Source organism: Oxyura jamaicensis, chromosome 9, assembly GCF_011077185.1.
Source record: "Oxyura jamaicensis isolate SHBP4307 breed ruddy duck chromosome 9, BPBGC_Ojam_1.0, whole genome shotgun sequence".
In the NCBI taxonomy this organism is placed as follows: domain Eukaryota; kingdom Metazoa; phylum Chordata; class Aves; order Anseriformes; family Anatidae; genus Oxyura; species Oxyura jamaicensis.
In genome coordinates this window covers 12,198,359-12,217,471 of record NC_048901.1, presented here as the reverse complement: position 1 = coordinate 12,217,471, position 19,113 = coordinate 12,198,359, and the positions used below count along the sequence as shown (strand labels likewise).

General features: G+C 43.7%; 1 protein-coding gene across 7 annotated transcripts in view; it reads right to left on the bottom strand.

Annotated features, from left to right (window-relative positions):
* YEATS2 (YEATS domain containing 2) overlaps nt 1-19,113 on the bottom strand; it is a 71,294-nt gene that overhangs the window by 30,046 nt on the left and 22,135 nt on the right. For 5 of the 7 annotated variants that reach the window (XR_004753263.1, XR_004753264.1, XR_004753262.1 and 2 more), the window contains exons 2-12: nt 18,777-18,884; nt 16,043-16,140; nt 15,812-15,904; nt 13,062-13,304; nt 11,220-11,335; nt 10,000-10,161; nt 8,272-8,383; nt 6,800-6,844; nt 5,620-5,806; nt 3,790-4,029; nt 1,749-1,907 (exon numbers count right to left, since the gene is read on the bottom strand). Coding sequence is in view for 4 of the 7 variants with exons in the window: in XM_035334799.1 (XP_035190690.1) it covers nt 1,749-1,907; nt 3,790-4,029; nt 5,620-5,806; nt 6,800-6,844; nt 8,272-8,383; nt 10,000-10,161; nt 11,220-11,335; nt 13,062-13,304; nt 15,812-15,904; nt 16,043-16,140; nt 18,777-18,876 (1,555 nt within the window). In the remaining 3 variants the exon portion in view is untranslated. The remainder of the gene's footprint in view (nt 1-1,748; nt 1,908-3,789; nt 4,030-5,619; nt 5,807-6,799; nt 6,845-8,271; nt 8,384-9,999; nt 10,162-11,219; nt 11,336-13,061; nt 13,305-15,811; nt 15,905-16,042; nt 16,141-18,776; nt 18,885-19,113) is intronic. The other 2 variants (XM_035334801.1, XM_035334802.1) reach the window with 2 other exon arrangements.

Genomic DNA, 19,113 nt, shown 5'->3' with positions numbered 1-19,113 from the left:
GATGAATACAACCTGTTGCTACTCAACAGCACTTTGGTTACTGCTGCAGGTTTGATTTTGTAGCTCCATTTGTTTAAGAGATGCTACAGATCACACATGAAAACACAGTCATAGTCTCTCACATGATTTTTTTACAAACTGCACTTACATTTAAAAGTAAACTGTGCGGCCATGTCTCAAAACAATGGGATTTGTAAAGGCTGGCTTACACAAAACATGAAGTTTCAGACCTTAATCCTTTCTAAAATATGATCAGCAGTTTTATCAAAAACATCCTGGTGACTTTGTCCATACACATTACCCTCAATCCCACCCGGCTGCCAAAGCCCAGTCCCATATTCCCCTTGTTCCAGATGGGGTCTGGTGACGTGGCTATCTGACAACAAAACAACCTGGGGAGGGGAAGGTATTCATTTTATGCTCTGCTGCTGATCTGATTTGGCTCACGTAGGATAAAAGGAAGTGACAGGAATACAAGGCGAAGAAGAGACAGCAGGCAGTTTCTTTCAGGCCAGTCTATACTTAAATAACACTGATGTAGTGGGAAAGCGCACCTTTAGTGGCATTAAGACTTGCACATCCAAACCGCCTGGTACTTCTACAGATCCTATCCTCCATGCAAAAATCACTACTATGAGAATACGAAAGTTACCCAAACCATGACAAACCATGTATGCAGAACAGACAGTCAGGCTGGAGGTAAGGAAGAAACAGGAAAAAAGCAAAACAAAAAGAAAAACCCTGTTGGTAAAAGAGCTTCAGCATTACCAAGAAAGCCCTAAAACACACTTAAAACATTCAGCTGTGCTTTCCCTACTAAATCCCCCTGTGATAAAATTAAAATGTGCACAACATGGCAGCTGTGTTCCCTCAGAAAAAAGAAGGGGATGTTACCAAGAGATCTATTTTTCCATTTTTACAGCCATGCACAATGAACACTTTGTGTCACACAGACACTGCAGTTCAACACACGGCTCTGAAGAATCATTTCGAGATGGGGGTAAGCACACACAGACGCAAACAAGTGTGCTCTTAGAAAGCCATTCGTGGCCACAAGTCGTAACAAATAAATGGCTTTTGAGTGACTTTTCCTCCAGCACCTCCACATAGATTAGCAGTTGACTACCACAGCCATCACCCAGTCTCCTGGGGTTCAGTCCTCTTCCCCGTCTGACCCTGGGCTTCTGTCCCCTTTCGATGCACCCTTTCAGAGTCCAGTTAGAGGAATCCAAACTGGCTGCATTCTGACCAGCCAGAAGTCGAGAGCAACAACAAAAACTAACCTCTATTCTCCTGGTAACCTGGCTCTATCAACCATTTCAACACACAGCACAGGACTTAGGACTAGACCCATAAGTTGCTGCCAGCTCTCCATGCTCTTTGCCCATGCCCAAGACAGAGTCCTCACCCAAGCACCCACACACCACTTCTGTTTAAAACCTCCATTCATCACAACCTCTAACTCCCCTTCCCTTTTGGCTGTACAGAACAGGCTCTCTCTGAATAGAGATCTATGAATTCGCTTCAGGCTTACACCACGTGCTGTTACCTAAAGAGCCAGTCGTGTTAAACTCCACCATACCCTCGACTACACTACAGGACGCTTAAGCAACGACACCACTCTTCCTTTGCTGAGTACTCTTCTAACAGCACAGACTGAAATGCAGTTATTGCAGTCATCACTGAAAAGGGAGAGCAAATTGAATGGGTAATACTAAGTCACTGCCTTCTTTGATCACACTACACACCTGTGCTTGTGGCTGCTGCTCCAACCATCTGTCCAGGCTTGTCCACAACAACATACGGATTATTAATGACTGAACTAGCAGAGCCTTGCTTCATGTGCACCGGAGTGGAGGTTGGGGTACGAGGTAGCGGAGATGGACTAGGGGTCGATATTGGAGAACCTTCAGAAAAAAAGTCCAATGCTTCTATCTTGTAAATGTCATGAGAACACAAAAATACATCAATAGTGCTTTTAAAAATGGTTTAGAGAAGGAGTATCTTTGAGGATGCATTTCCCAGCCTGAGACAAGTGTTAGGATTTAGAGAAGAAAGGGTAAATAGAACGAAAATTAAAAGGAGCGTAAAGCACTACGGCTCATACCTACCCCGGACATTCTCTGTCTGCCAGGACAAACAGGGTTCAAAGTGAACTTCAGAAGCTACCTAGTCCACCCCTGAATCCTGAGGTGGATGATCATCATGTAAATTATTCTCACTGCCAAGTCCAGTCCACCCAATGAGAAGAAGAAAGAGAGCAGAGTTCCTTGATGTGTGCTCTCTTTCCCTCTTGGAGCCCATGCTGCAGGCACTCCAACCCAAGAACCAAGCAGCTCACACAAAAGGCCACGCGATACAGCAGCTAGCTGGCAGGCCAGACCACTCTTGTCTCTTCACTGCTCTCATTACAGCAGAAGACCTTGAAAGCAAATGCTGTAGAATGTGTATCTTCTGGGTAAGAGGACCAGGAGAGAGAGAAAAAAACAGAAGAAAAAAGATGCACAAGGGGGTAAGCAAGTAATGCAGAGATAAGGACAGGCAAGAAAAGTCATCAGAGAAAGAAGGCAGCAAGCATTCTAAACTTCAAGTGCCTGTCAATCTGCTTTCTTGGCAGTAATTGACTATTAAAATGGAACATAAATGCTAATCAAATAAATTCTCTGTGTCTTATGAGCTGCTCTTGAAATAGGAAAGGGGTGATTTTTCTCAGCAGACAGAGAGCCTTGGAAAAATATTTTGCAGAGCAACATTTAAATTGCAAAGAGCAACAAAGAATAGTCCAAGGATTTTAAGAAAGAGAGGACATACTATAATTAGTGCTTTCTGGACAGCCTTGGAGAAAGAAGATTAGAGTAGAGCTTATTGGGAAAGAAGAAAATATTTGGCATAGGTTCAAATATAAATCACTAACACTTTGAATATATCAAGGAGAAATATTGAAATTTTGAACAAAAAAGCACACTTGAGGAAAATGAGCTGGGAGCGAGCTGATCATCAGAAATCACACATTGTGATCACCTGAGGTGCTACATCCTCTCTAACCTGACCACCAGAAAATGAAGGGATGTAGTGGGTCATCTTTCAGCTTCATAATATGTGACACAGTCAGCTGTACATTAAAACTTTTTATGTAAAACATCATCCAGTGGATGGCATCATGCCCAGGCAGGGAAGGGACTGTATGTGAAGTGAGTAAACAGTACCCTGACTGTTTGGTTGGGAAACTATCAAAAGAGCATCACATTGCTCACTGCAGTCAGCTGAAAAATTAATCCAGAGGCTGGATGTATGGAAGAGGAAGACCAAAGTTGTTCCATCTAAGGAGATATCGCAAGTATAAGAGGAACCATTTGAGTGAACAAGGTTGAAAATTATTTGCCAAGTAATCAGAAAAAAAATCTTCTTAGTCCATCCCCGTTGTCTGAAAGAGGGAGGGAGAAGAAGGGCTTTTTCCCCACATACAAACTGCCCACGTGGAAGTTGTGTCCTTGCCTGGGCCTTTCTGTGGGTAGCAGTCCAGTTAAGGACCACCATTTTCACACCCAAAAGCATTCATGAAAAGGGAGAGAACAGCTCTCATCCCACTTTCAATTTCATACAAAGCATTTCACACTTGCATTTTTTTCCTTCACCATTAAGAAGTGTGTTCAGCTCCTTACTCTAGTTTCCTACTGCCTGACGTTCAAACATTGGCAGGCAACTGGGGGACGGACACAAACCAAGTCCAGCTCCTTCAAACTCTTGCTTTCCAGGGTGAAGCACTCAGACACGTAAACTAACATTCACCTGATACAATCTTGCAACTCATGGTGATAGGCTGGAAGGATTTTCCGGGTGACTCTGCAGGGCTTGGAATCTGACCTTGAGGCACTATTTTACAGCTAGCTGCAATGGGTTGAAAGGCTGAATTTCCATGAGAGCCAAAGGGAACTTTCTGGGTGGCTAATTTGGTGGGAGTCCGTTCTATCGAAGATGGCAGGGAATAAAACGTGGCATGTCTTTCGGTTTCAGCATTCCCAGGGAATCCTGATTAAAACAGGGAAAAGAAGAGAAATCGATCTTAGGCTGAGATATCTAATTCCTTACTGTGCTTCTCTACACAAACAAAACTAACGTATGACAAACACCCTCTGGAAGGAAGGAAGGAGAAAGCAACTGGTGGGCAGTGCTCAACCAGGAGAAAAAGGGGTGAAGGGAGTTCCTTCTGCGCACATCTGTCAGGTTTGTCTCTGAACCAAAGAATAAAATGTGAACATACACAGCCTGCTTAGCTTTGGTAGGTCATCAGCCACTTCTTACAAATTTTCTTGAAAAGACTCTTCCACTGACAGAAAGCTGTGGATAGTTTTGTGTCCACAGACAGGGTTTCACACAACTAAGGCAGAATTTCCTTCACAGGAAATCTTGCAGTGCATTTTTTAGAGTAAGAGCATGAGGAAACCAACTGCTGCCTTCTGACCTGGGCTAAGGAATCAGTCTTATATGATGTAGAAGTAGATCATTTAACCTTGACCTGATGAGAGAAGCCACTGCCATTTAGCCGAAGAAAGAAGCAGTTTTGCCTCCTTTCCCCACCTAACGGTGCTGCTCATTTTCATGTTTCAATAAAAGGGTGCGCATTTAAAAATTGGCTTCATTTCCCCATTTTTGGCTGTGCTGCCATAAGAAAACACTGAACTTAAACAGCATTCTCCTTGCTACGCCAGGACAATGCCCCTGGCATCGTACCACCGAGCAGAAAGCTCACCATGCAAGACCTGAGCATTATAGCCATTCCTTTAACACAGGAATTCAGGATAGATTACTAAAGGAATGAAACCGCGTTGAATGTGATCATATTTTGAAATACACAGTTGCTGTTTCCAGCAATTTTCTCTCACTGAATCATGCAAACTATAAAGACTTCCTTGTTTCTCTGAGCAGTTAACTCAGATTTGTCTTAATATTATATATTTCAGAAAAAAAGTTAAACACTATCAGAGGCACAGTTTTTCCTACTTCCCACAATCTAGAAATCAGAACAGTGTGCTCAAGTGGCCAGTACCTAGCTTGTTTCAGGCAATTCAAATGGTGCTACAGCATCAATCACCAGCACATTGCAGTGGGCACTGCATTTTCAGATCTTACAGGTGGGAATGAGACCAACAAATATCCACTAAGTCTTCCACTCTTTACTTTCACCATCACAGTTACATAAAGAGTTTTTCTCAAACTCATCTCATGTTAGGAACCAACAAATACAACTGAACACACCACTAGACTGATTCCTTAAATGTATACACAGTCCCCAAAGCATTCAGAAACCTAAAAGCCCTCTAAAAACAGTCTGCCAAGAACAAAACTACAAGTGCTACTCAACAACCTTTTTCCAGCTATGCATGCTACATGAAACTCCACACTCACTAAGTTTAACAAAACAGAGCTCGCTCAACCAACTCCAGGTTAAAAAAAAAAAAAAAAAATGATAACAATTTCTAAATTATGTTTCCTAGTACATTAAGGAAAGAATTGTGTGCAAAGAGCAGGTATCAACCTTTAAGCCAAAGGAATAATTAAGAGAAAGCACCCAGAAGATGTTCCAAGCATTCCAGTCGCACCAATACCCATTTGCTTTACCTTTGTCTGCAGAAGCATCTGGGCTGGAGTCCCGCAGCTGTTTAATTGGTGAGGAAGCTTTAACTGGTGCTGGGATACTCAACGGCAGTGGTAAAGATGTAGGAACATCAGAAAGGTCAGACTCTGAAGACTGGGAAAAAAGATATTCCTCGCCGAGTGAATGCCTATGCAGCTCCACATCCACTACCTTCCAGAAACAGGCAAAAAGATGACAATAATATCCGGTAGCTGGTAAAGATAGTGAAAACAACTATGCCTTTTTGTTTTAACTATTATTATTTTAAATGTCTGGAAACCTCTCCCCTTCCTCCCCCAAACTCTACATAAAATTTCCATCCATTTTCATGATGCTCCCCAGGGCTAAGACAAGAATCTTGCAACACTAAAGCACCATGGTAAAACAGAGCATCTCTCAGTCCCCAGGGAAATCTGAATAGTGAACACTGTAAGGAACACAGAGCCCAGGCTCCAGGTAAGCTCCTTAGAGACAGGCATGAAACTGTAGCTTGCCTTTTTGATAAGGTCCTCAGAAAGGCACCACTACATCATCTACTCTTCAAAAATATACTTCCATCACCATAGGCATTTCATGTTAAATTTTTCTCTACAGAGTGAAAAGCTGAAGTAACGCTATTTCAGAATAAAAATTTCCATTCACTACAGTCTAACAGGGGAAAAAAATAAAAGAAACTTCAGGGATATAACAAACTGCGCAATTCATTCATTTTTTTTTATTTAAAGCTTTCAGAGTTAATTTTCCATGAAGGTACTGAATGTTGACATGGGTAGACCTTTACTTAATTTACTGCGTATTTTCAGCAGAACACCTAGCTTTAATTTAAATTCTTGATGTTCAAGATCTGTAGCACATTAGAAAGCAAATCAAGACATTTGGTACCAAAGGCTCCAAAAAGAAACAAAAACTGTAGTACATATTAAATTCTTTATGAAAGAGCTGGAAACAGTTTCCTCTGAACTATATAAAGGGAAAAATGATTGTTGTTGTGAACAGTGACAAGGTGTCATAACCATTTCATTTAACAAGAGAGCAAAACCTACATTCCAGAAATTGTGAAATCAAATGGGTCTGACTCAGTGCTTAGTCCCTTCTATCTTTTTCTTTCTAAACATCTTTAAGGGAATCAAAGTACAACATCCATCCCACAACCAGCTGGCTTACCGTTTCTGCACCGAGTGTCTGCAGGCCTGTGTAAGTCCTGTCCAGCTGGATAAAGCAATAGAATATGTTTATATTAACCAACACAGAGCAGCATGTTAGCTAGAATTTACAGTACGATCTCTTTGAAAGGAGTTGAAACTACATCAGACAAGCAGCAGTGCATCAGGTTGGTTCTGAATCCATGGGGCCAGAAGAACGTGCGCTATTAAGGAGCTAAGAAGCCAACCACAACCCAAAGCCCACTCTGAAGTAGAAAGGAGCAAAAAAGCTGAAAGAAATTAGATTTGTTGGGGAGATATTATTTCAGTCTAAGAATAGCCTTTGAGCAGCATCCTTTTTTAATTCCTGAGGTCTAAATAAAGAAATAAACAGCATGGATTTGCTGACTCAAGATCCTCACGCTACTTTGCCAGGTACGAGCAAAGAGTTTTCTCGTGAGTGCTTCTATTACGAAGCACGACAAGTAATATTTTCAGTTCTTTTTATGCCATAGACTGGCTCCGTTTTCCTCCGTAGGCTGCACAACACAAACCATGCTGTTACCAATTTCTTCGGAAGTTCAGCAGAAACTTGAGTCACGCAGCCACACAGTGCATCACAGGAGGTTCAGTGAAGGAAGCTAGCCCACACAGGAGGAATGGGATTCAAGCACGTAAAGCAAACTGCATCAGCTTATACACATCAAGTGTTCAAAGGTATGTGTTTTCTTCTCCAAATATATTTTTCTCGTAGGCTACATTACACATTCCCAAGTTCCAGGGGAACGTTTTCAACCTTCTCTACTGTCTCCATATGTGGTTACAACTCGGTATTTACATTAGTAGGAAAACCATCATTGCAGGTAGGGCTTAAATACAACTAATCATGCTGCTCACATGAAAACAAACCAGCCGAGGACTTAATGCCTCTAATGCTAGGCACTGCTAATTAACACAAAACCAAAAGGATTGGCCTAGTTTACCAGGGCTGCTGCATGTTATAAATCCTATTGAATGTCACAGGGGAGGTGAATGATTTGAAAGAAGGCTCTGTTCAGAAGGAAGGAGCGGCAATCTCAGCCTCTCCCTGCCCACTCTGCCATGAGAGATAGTCTCTAGCTGGTACGTGCAGGTGTGGAAGGAAGACAACAGTTACAGCCATCACTGACAGCAGAAAGACAGCCCTGCAGCAACCTGTCAAGCTAAAGCCAGTGAGAGCACGCTAAAAATCTCACTATGTAGGGGAACAATAGGTAAACGCTTTGCTTCTGCAAAGCTGGGCTCCTTGGCTACAGCATGACCTTTAACACAGGCAAGGTAAGGGACTTTCCCGGATCTTTTTTGATTCTTCAACTGTTCATGTGTTAAAGAACAGCAGGGAAAAAATAGAGACAGAAGCACACACACACACAAGCGGATGCTCTTCAAGATCATGCAGAGAGATTATGGAGAGCTCATTTAATTGCCTTTCTCTCAAGCATTCTGTTCAAATACCTTCAGATTGTGTATGATATCAATCCTCTTGTTCTGGCTATCCTTGAAGTGTATCTGGACTCTCACAGGGAATTCTCCCCAGCCTCTCCTGGTCAGGTGGAACGGAGGTTCTCTGGAAACAAACGGTGATTCAGATTCTGTATGCAAAACAGGTAGAGCTTTCACCTACCTCTTTTGCAGAAAGCCAAAGACTGCTTGTCTAACTGACAACCAAAGTTAGCTTTAGGCCTACTATTCACGGCAGAGAGAATGCAATCAAACCCACAAATTCTAATTCTGAGGACAGCTGAAAACATGCTTTCATTTCACACAAGTGGACAGAGAAGGAAATGGTGTAACAGTTGGATGAAAGACTACAGGACACAAACAAAAAAAAGACTGTGTAATGACTAAAAATACTTGCTTTTAAAAAACAAACAAACACAAGTCAGCTCCAAGGTGAGTTTTCATTGCAACATTTCGCAATCTCTTTCTGCTGTTCCCTGTCTAGTAGTAAAAAGGCGTACACTTCATGTAAGGCCAATGAAACAGACTACAAGGAAAAGCTAACTCAACCAATGTCGTTCTCTAATCTGAAAAAGAAGGGCATATTTATCTCTAGCATTTACCATTACTTTTCTCCTTTAATATTTTAGTTGTAAATCGCAAATGCAGTTTTGTAATGAAACAAAACAATAACTTCTTTTTAGTCCAGAACACAAATGGTCATTGAAATGACTAGAGCTGTATGACAAGAAGAAATCTATTAGCCAGAGGAGAGTAAACAGAAGACAAACAGCACTAACATCAGATACTGTAAACTGAGAAAGGCACAAAACTAAAGCAGTCAAGTCTAATTTAGTATGTTATACCCAAAATACAAAGGAGTTTGTTTTCATCCTGGTCAGCATCACCTTCTCAGAATCATTAGCTAGCACTAACACTTCTTATCTCATATACGCCCTTCTGGCCTAATTTTGCCAGAATTAAGCTGCCATTTTGTATGGAGGTGTTCTGCCCACTTCCCTCCAGGCAGGCAACTGAACCCTAAGAGAATAATTTCTTTAGGAAAACACAAAGCATTTTGGACTATCTTTTCCAAAGAACAAGAATGAAAAACTGCCAGGGCATATGCCTGCAGTAGTGAACACAGAACTGAGCCTGCTGATCACAACAGGGTCACAATTTTGAGTACAGGTTAGGTGAGGACAGAGAAACTGCCCTGTTTCTGTAGCAGCAATACCATGACACTGATGGGAAATTAATTCCACAAACCATGGAGTTGATGCCACTGATCTCACTGCAGTACAGAAATACCTGGGAGAAAGATAAAACTTGCCCAAACATACACACACAATTAAAACTACAGGTAAAACAGCTTTCTGAAATTTCTATTTCTTTTCCACATACCACTGGGAAGAAGGTAGAGAACATCTCGTTTCCAAATGCACCTTGCACAGCAGACAGCATAATGCATACAGATGCACAAACTCACAGGGATAACATGGGAAATGCAATAGATAACTTTCACCAGTACAAAAAAAAAGAGATGTTTGGCACATTTGTTACAAAAAATAATGTAATTCTGCTGTTATTTTGAGAGTCTGTCAAGCCAAGCTAGAGGTTAAAGAAAGACATTAAACACAAAACCAGGAAAAGAAGGTGTTAACTTCAAAAAAAAAAAAAATTGGCACTGTAAACCTGACAAGCGTAAACAGGAGAGTGACAACTGGAAGAGCTCTTTATTACCTCACTTCTACCAGGTCATTAGGTTTGTAACTGGGATGTAAGAAGAACCAAACTTTCTTGACAAAATGATTTATACTGGGTTCTCTCCGAGAGCCTCGGACATACACCATCCATTTATGGGTTGACTGATCATTTTCTTCTCTCTTGTCAGGGGGAATGTACCTGGCAAAGAAATTTTTTAAAAAAACAGGGATGGTAAAATGCCCATGTGTAGCTTGTCCCCTGTATACTTCTGCTAATTATTCTATATTCTGACAGTTCATCAAGATCTGCATAAAAAAATTCCTCCAAAAACAAAGAGAAATCTCATAATTTACTCTATACTCCCAATATATTCCCTAGAATCCAGTGCACAACTGCCATAAGAAATTCATCCATTTAAAAATTTGATTCTTAATCAGGAAGACTTCATTTTGTCAGTGTCAAATCCTTTTCCCCATCTTTTGTGAGACATCAAGAAGTCAAAAAAGAAGCAATTATTCTTATGCATTTTAAAGAAGCTTCTTAGTCAATAATTGGCTCCTGGTCCAGGATTAAGTAGATTTTCAAGACAATTCTAATACCATAAGTCTTATCAGCTAACATTTGCTACTTTCTATGCAAAAGAAAATTAACTTCTGTAGTACAGGGTAGAGAGTTAAAACCTTGGCTTGTCCATAGCTTCCAAAAATGAATGCTTTTATTTGCTACTTTCCTCAAAGTTCAACAATTAGATAAATTTACCTGTCTTCAATTTTTTTTGGGGGGAAAATATAAAAGCTATAAAAAATTTCTTCAGACTATGCTGTACTTTCACAGAGTTTTTCTCATTTTTTATAATGTCTGATTTGGGGTTGGTTTGTTTGGGGCAAGGGGAAGAGTCAGGTGGTTGTCTTTTTTGTTGTTGTTGTTAAACGCATCCCTATGGACATATCAAATTAACAATTAGGACAAATTGTTTTTCAGCATTTTCATGGGAAAACCTGGGATTTTATAATGGACAGAGAAGGCTTAAAGACTTGAAAGAAACAGACCTTAAAACCTCTATTTATACTACCTATTAAAACTCCTCTTCCCCCAACAAAAAGCTCTTGCAGACACTCAAGGAGGGCAGCCTTGGGTCCACTGTCAAGAGCAATACCTCCTGCTGCAACAGCCTAACAACTTTATCTCCTAATTTTAACCTCTTATTCCATTTGATTCTGAAGTAAAGGCCCATCATGGAGACTTTGGATACTAACTTGGAAACGTTGCCAACCACAATCGTTTTCTTCACGTACAGCCGTGAAGTCTCGTCGCTTGGCAGCCCGGCATTTCGTTGTCCTGGTTTCTGAGAGCTTGAAACACCCGAACTGTCCTGAGGGTAGGGGAAGAAAAAAAGGCAAACCAAAAAAAAATAATAAAAAAAAGCATTCCTCTTAAACATTATTTTGTTTGGCACTAGAAAAGTAAGGTGTTGTTAAAAAAGAAAACCTGCATAGTTAAATGAGTGATCAACCCAGTGATGCCCCAAGCTGGAGCATGGACAGTCACAGAAGCCTGGCACGGCATCAGCTTTTCCTCATCCTTCAGCCACCTCTGTGTTGGCCAAAGATGCCCCACCATGCTATACAGCCAAGCAATCCAGCTGTTCTGCCAAAGACTCCCTGCAGAAACTATCTATACTGGGCTGGTGGCTTACGGTCCAGGTACACACTGTCTGCGTGCTTCTGCTACGGACCCTAGGAAGGATTTCAGCACACCGCAGGCCTGTTACCAAAGCTGTCACCCTGCTCACTGGATGCAGAAACAATGCTTTTTCTGCCATACCACATGACAACTTGTCCAACTGCAGAACGCAGCCATACGCAGTGAGATACACATCTCCACTTTGGGTCAGAGGCTCTTCTCCTCTGGCAGGGCTGAGATGGAAGAAACTGAAAGGAAACAAGTTTCCTCTCATTGAGCATTCAGCATTTCACCTGCAACCAGTGAGCATCTCCCTCAGGAAGCTACCTGCCTCTGGTAAGGAAAGCAGCTGGGGGAGAGAGGGGCAGCAGGGCAGAGGAACAAGCTGGGATGCTCAGCAAGCTGCAGCTTCTCTGCAGGAGAAATAACTTCTGCAAAGCTTCTCTTCAGTTGTCTAATGGCCACTGTGAATAAGGACGTGGGTCTTTTCTATTTCCTAGAGCAAGAGAGATGAAAATAAGGGAAACCGGTGCTCGCTGCGAGATGTGGGCTATGTTTTAATCACACGGTACTGAGGACACAGCTTGAGAAGGACCTTTTGGGCAGCTGTATCTGTTTCTAAGTGGGTTCTTAGCTGCAACTGTACAATGACTTCTGCAGTTCCATAGTGAGCCATATGGGGAATGGATCCACATCAAAAGTAACACAGAAAACAGCTCAGGGAAATATGAAAGAAGGTATTTTTAATGTGGATCAGCCTGGTTCTGTTAAGCAAATGGTAATATTAGTTCAAGAGCAAGCCGTGCCACCAAGGGAAAACCAGCACATAGTGTGCCCTCAGGCTCTACCAGCTCACGCCCCCAGGAGGAGCCAACCCACCCACCACTAGGCATTCCCCACACAGTGCTGAGCAGCCCCAACCTCAAGGGTTCGATCACTCAGAGCAACACAGTTCCCAGGGGCACCCAGCAGCGTCACTACGTGGAATATCACCAGCTCCCAAAGCACGTCACTTGGAATGACCCTTCTCGCTCTTCTCTCCAGGCTCTACCTTTCCTGACCCAACTTCCATCCACACAGCAAAACCCTGTGCTCAAGCCGTGCAACATCTCCTTTCCCAGAGACTGCCAACCCAGACAGCAGCAGATCAGCAGTGCCAACACGAACGCTGTCGCTGCTGCCTGGCTGACCTCTCTGTTGGGTAAGACTGAATTAAGAGGAGTTACCTAAGTTACATACACTTCAGTTAGCCTCACAGCAAAGCCAGGCTGAGAGTGGAAGCAAGCAGTTGGAGAGGGTAAGAAACAGATCTTCAGCAAGGTGGGTGACAACATGAAGAGCTCCTGGTGCCAGCACCGAGTCCAGACAGAGCACACACCTCCAACAACTTGACCACCACTCGCGTTTTACTTTACCCGGCCAGTATTTCTGCTCTGTCTCTGGTCCAGGCTGTTTGTCAGCCGGTCGTCTGCGTCCAAGTTGCCATTGTCCTTGTCCAGGAGAAAGTCATTGTGCTGGGAGAGCGAGTCGCTCTCAGAGTGGTTGGCAGATGGAGTGTCTGAGCCCTGGTTAGCAGGGGACGATGATCTGGAGGGCGATTCCAGGAACTTCTTGATTGAAGGGTGGTTGAGAATTGTTGTGTCACACGTCCTGGTCCCCTGCAACAGAGGCCAGGCAGATCCAGTAATTTATTTTCCTGCAGCCCAGGTAAAACAAGGCTGTGCCAAAGGTGAAAATTCAACATAAAAATAACGAGCAAATATTTAATCAGCTGCCTTGCAGAAAAAAGCATACACCACAGAAGAGAAAAGTTTACAACGGTTCTATAGAAGTAGGACCCCAGATTGAATCTGTTCCTTCAGATCCTCTGATCCCCGAAATCCACCTAGCTTCGGAAAGGAGGGCTGCAGCAGAGTGATACTTACAATGTCCCCTTGAAAATAACAGCATCCCCTCCTCTGCAGGCCTTCACTGTACACAAAAAGACCACAGATGCCTGATTCTTGCAGGCAAGCAGGGTATGCAAATGTATTAGGCTCCTTAGTTTTGCTACCAACTGGTGGTCTTGCCAATGCCCATGATGCAAGATACATTTATTAGCACCCTGCCTGCTGCCAAAGCCTAACAAAAGCTAAAGAGGAACATGCTTATGCATGCTCACAAAATTTCATCAAAATGGATGTTTCAGAGCTAATGTTAGATCCTCCTGAACCTGTGAGGTTTAACATGCAGCCAGTATGGGCACCAGTACAGGGCAGAACCGCCCTCAAGAGGTGGCAGCAGCAGTGGAGTTGAATAGTTCCCCACCCAGAAGTTAAGGGCTCAACTGAGAGCTTTCCTCCCAGCTGTCCATGAGGCACGCGACCTAAGCAACTGCCAACTCTCCCTGCTCAACAGCCCTTAAAAGAGTTTTGAAACCAAAATCCTGAACTTTGATATCTGGAGAACACAAATCCTATCGGTTTTCCAAGCATTTGCAAGAGCTCCATGTGAAACACACACACACACACGCAAAAAATCTTTAAAATAAGAAAATTCCTAAGCTTCCTTCAAGCCTTTTCAAAATAGACATAAATCAATAAATAACCAACCCCTTTTCTTTTATTTCATCCAGTGAACTGACCAACACCTTGTCCACTTATTTGTAGTACAAACAAACAACCCAAACAACTGTAATTGTACAGAACCAGAAGCCTCAAAACCCAGAAGCACCAGGCTGAAGAACCTTTCATGAGAACAGATCAGGAATTTGCAAGTCATCTTCTTACAAGTTCACAAGCATTTACATATGAAGCACACTGAGTTAAACTACAAAAATTCCCATTCCCAAAAGCAGAAATAGGCAATCACTCCCTGACATCAGAATCAAGCACATTAACCACACAACGACAACAGCCCGAAAAAATGAAACCAGCAACAAGTTCAAATTAAAGAGAGACCTGATTTAGCCAGCATGCAAAGCAGGACTTTTAGAAACAAAATAAAATGCAATCAAAGGTACAGCTACACTAGCCATAAGCTCGTAACAACTACAAGAAAACAAACACAGAAAAAAACAAAAAAAAAACACTGCATGGCAAAACAAGTAAACCAGGGGCAGAACAAGCTCTTGCTGACACGTGACAACACTGGATAAAAGTACTTTAAAAGATCAGAATCTAGCTCAAATTCCTCAGCCACCCACACAAAACGAAATGCAGAGATCTCCAAGCCTCCCAGTACCATCATGATCTTTCTCAGCTCCAGTTGCTCAATTCAAGTTCAAGGAGAGGAAAAACAAGGATAAAAATAGGAAAATAGGAATAACAATGAGAGCCCTTGCTTGGCAGAGAAACTCTTGTGGCACTGGGAGTGAAACCTCAGCTCTCAGCACACATTAACAGGTTTCAGTTTAGATTTTTCCTGGAAAACAGCTACCATTTTTCCAACTCGGAGAGTTAACTAAAATAGGGAAACTGGCAGGGAGCTACATGTCAGTCAGGAGCCTGCATTCAGCCTCGGTGTGAGTCTCGAACACCCTGCAATTACCAGGCCATTAAAGAATCGGTGCTCAGAACGGGAGAGTTAACTCGTAGGGGCTCTGCTGTTTCATTTCTTAACCTCCTTGTGAATTTTTAATCTTTTTGTGATAGCTCCTTGATTTACCTCATGCTTCACTGCTGCTATCAGCCTGGTTAACACATCATTAACAGAACAACTGCCTGGGTAAAGGGAAGATTGTTTCACTGCCCAGGACTCAGTAAATGTATTATTTTTTTTTTTTTCTGACAAGTTTCTAAGTCCATCTACTTCCACTCCATTTGTGAGATGGGAAAATTTGGTCTTCACTCTCCAGGGCTCTGCAAGGGTAACTGTGAGGTGTGGGAGAAGCCAGGTGCTCTGCTGCACAACAAAAAGTGACAAAAAGTGCTGAGTGTTTCAGGAAACAGAACCAAGCGCTGCCTAGAGACTTCTCACTTCAGTCAAGATGACTAATGTTAATGACACCTACCAGCTAGTGACACCTGCCAGGTCACCTCTCCCACTGCTCTCCCAGCGGGGGTTCAGATTCCACTACTTCAAAAGCTGCATCTCGAACCCCAACATTAGCTGTATAACCAGTGGACTACACATCACTTTTCACAAAGACCCCTGAAAGTCTTGTTTTTCACAAAGTAATCTTTACCTCTCCAGCTTTAAGAAGACCAGCAGAGGCATAATAGTTAGCCACGATACAGGCACGCAGCTTATCCATCATCCTTCTTGCTTCAATCAGGCGCTATGAAAAGAAAAGAAGAGGTAACGTATAGCAATGAATATATAACATATAACAATGAACAGATAACCACTACCCCAGTCTCCAAAAGCAAATCACGCCAGGACTTTATTTTTTTTTTAAGTAAGAAAACTTTTATACCTGATCTATAACTTCAATTTCATGTTCTTTATTCTTCATTTCGACAGCAAACTGTTCTTTAATAATTGTCTCAATCTTCTGCACAGCAACATCTCGAGCTGCACAAGGCCACACATGAAAAATAAAGAAGAAATATTTCTATTTCTGAGGCGCCACTTGAAAAAAAAAAACAAAGATAAATCATTAACAAATGAAAAGTGAAGTGATAATTTCAGCATCAAAAAAATGTCAAGGATAATTTCTCTGCGAAAGAACGTAATTTGTCTTAACACAAATCACATGCGTCTTTAAAAGCTGGCTTATGTAGAAGGATATTTTTTTCTTATTAGGTCTGAGATGACAAACAACATATGACCACACTGCTTACTTCTGTCTTACTGAAGCCGTAAACAGTAAAAAAAAAAAAAAAAGAGAGAGACAAACAAAAAAATGCAGTTCGTCAAGTGCAGTTACTACTGCAATTGTGCAGGAGTACCCTGGAATGCTATGTACATTTTTGTCTCTCCTTGGCCTAATTCATATCCAGAAAATTTACTCTTCATGTAGCAATAAGAATGCAAACCAGTATTTTGTATGTTTATCACTGGCATGGAGCACAGCCTGCCCTGGAGTGCTTACAAGCCTTTTATTAGCCACAAAAGAAACTACGTTACTGAAAGCTGGTGTACCTCCTACAAAATCCTCTTCCAGGAGGGCTGAATCAGAGCAATCCAAGCAACGTGTTCTTATCAGTTCTAAGTAAGGACTTGGAAAAGCAGTCATACTTCTAGAAGAAAGTATGAAAAAGGTCCTCCAGCTTGTGTCAGAAGCCCAATGACCACACCACAAGGCAGAGGAGAGAACAACAGCCTGGGTTCCCTAGAAAAATTTTATGTTGTTTCTAAATAGAACAGGTGGCAACAATACCAAGGCTGTGTTTTGAGCTTCAGAGGAAGCATTTGCTTGACTAAAGGGCATTTATCTGTTCAAAGAGGCTTCTAAGATCCTACATGGAAAGAGCAAATAAATCAAAAGCAAGTCAAAATTTGCTGGTACGTTACAGCTATCAGGTAATTACTGACACAAGGAATGTTACTGTCCAATCGGGTACCTACAAGGTGAGTAATGTAATCCAGGCTTGCATTTGCAAGAGAGTATCCTACAGGTATTTACTGGTTTCCATATATATATATACACACACACACACATTATCTAGAACTAGAAATAGTTCAAGTCTACATTAAAACTGAATTATGACAGAATCTGGATGAGTAATGCAAAATTAAAAACCAGCAGAATATAATTTTTCTCCAACCATGAACACCATACTTGGGAAATTCACATGTAAGGCTACACTTAAACCTAAACACAGCAAGGCATGAAACGTGCCGTTCAGACAGAGACAACTGCAATACCAGGATTAAGACAATTAAAGCACTTAAGAATTTGTGGTTACATTAGAGGCTTTTAAGAATGCTTTATTTTCATATTTTGTCCTGCTTAGCATCAACCACACTCCTCAGTTAAGACTGTTAGCGAAATTTGTATACTTAAGAATTCTTGTATGGAAAATGGGGGATCTTCTAAGGGAGAAAGACAGAAGCCAATTCGGAAGAATCACTTGAACAAGTTCCCTTTGGCAAGGACAATGTCCTAAGGCCCCAAGTCTGCTAACTGTTAAGATCCTCCAAAGAGTGGCTTCCAAAGCAGGCTACGAACGCCTCTGCAGTGACAGGAACACACAACCAGAGCAAGTGGCAGGTTCCAGCCAGCTCCAGCAATGCTCCCCTGCCAGCCCCTTAACAGACCTGCCCGAAAACCTGCCAAGCAGCACATTCAACCAGACTTGTCCGCTTATACAGTGTCCTCCAAAGCATCACCTGCAAAGCCACTACCTGTCCCTCTCAAACCAGCAGCTGCAGCATCCTGCTGTCCCTGGATCTTCCTCAGGTCCTACAGCCAGCTGCATTTTTCTCAGCTCCCATTTCTTCAGCTCCTCCCATCATTATTCTCTCTCACTGGGCTCTGCCAAACCCCGCTGGCCTACTCCCTGTCCCAGGGGCAAGAAGCTCGACTCTCATCTGCCCAAACACTGCAACCTGCCCCAGGCACCCAGCCAGGGGGAGGGTTCCCAAAGCAGAAATTTCTGACAGCCCCAACGCAAACCCACTCACCCAGCTGCTACCTCCGTCCCTCCTTCCATCGCTCCTCCTCTCTTCCATCCTCCCAAGCACTTCTCTCCCTGACTTACCCCTTACGCTGGCGGGAAGGAACATTCAGCAGCCATAGGAACCAGCTCACACGGCTGGGGCCCTGGGGAGCTTGTGCTAACTGGTGATAGGACCAGAGGGAATGGCCTCAAGCTGTGCCAGGGGAGGTTCAGGTTGGAAATGAGGAGACATTTCTTCTCAGAAAGAGCAGTCAGGAGCCAGGACGGGTTGCCCAGGGTGGTGGTGGAGTCACCGTCCCTGGGAGTGTTCAGGGGTGTCCCCAGCACCACGATAGACGTGGTGCTTGGGGACACAGTTCAGCGGGTGACACCGGCGGGGTGTGATGGTTGGAGCAGGCGTTGGAGCAGGGGATCTGGGAGCCCCTTCCCGGCCGTACCGGCTTCTCTGTACCGTGCCCTTGGCTGCAGCCGTGCCCGGTGCCCGCCAGGCCGGGCGCCACCTCAGCCGCAGCCCGCCGGGCGCGACACCCGCGGCCCTGCCCCCGCCCCCCGCCTGCCGCCTCCGCCCGGGCCCGGGGCGCCCACCTGAGCGCTCGGCCGCTCGGTGCCGCTTGCTGGGCTGCGCGACGGCGATGTCCTCGTAGTCGGGGTCCTTCTCCGCCACCGCTCGCTTCATCCCAGACATGCTCGCGGCTGCTGCGACGAGGGGACGAGCAGAGGCGTTACCGGCGCCAGGCCACGGGCTCCCCCCCGAACCTCCCCCCCCGAGGGCCCGGGACCGGCCCCCGCCGGGCGGGGGGGCGGAGCGGGGCGGGGGGGGCGGTGCCCGCGCGGCCCCGGCCCACGTGCGCTGCTCCCCTCCCCCCGCCCGCGCACACAAAGCCGCCGCCGCCGCGGCCGCGCGCACGCCTCCCGCCCCCCC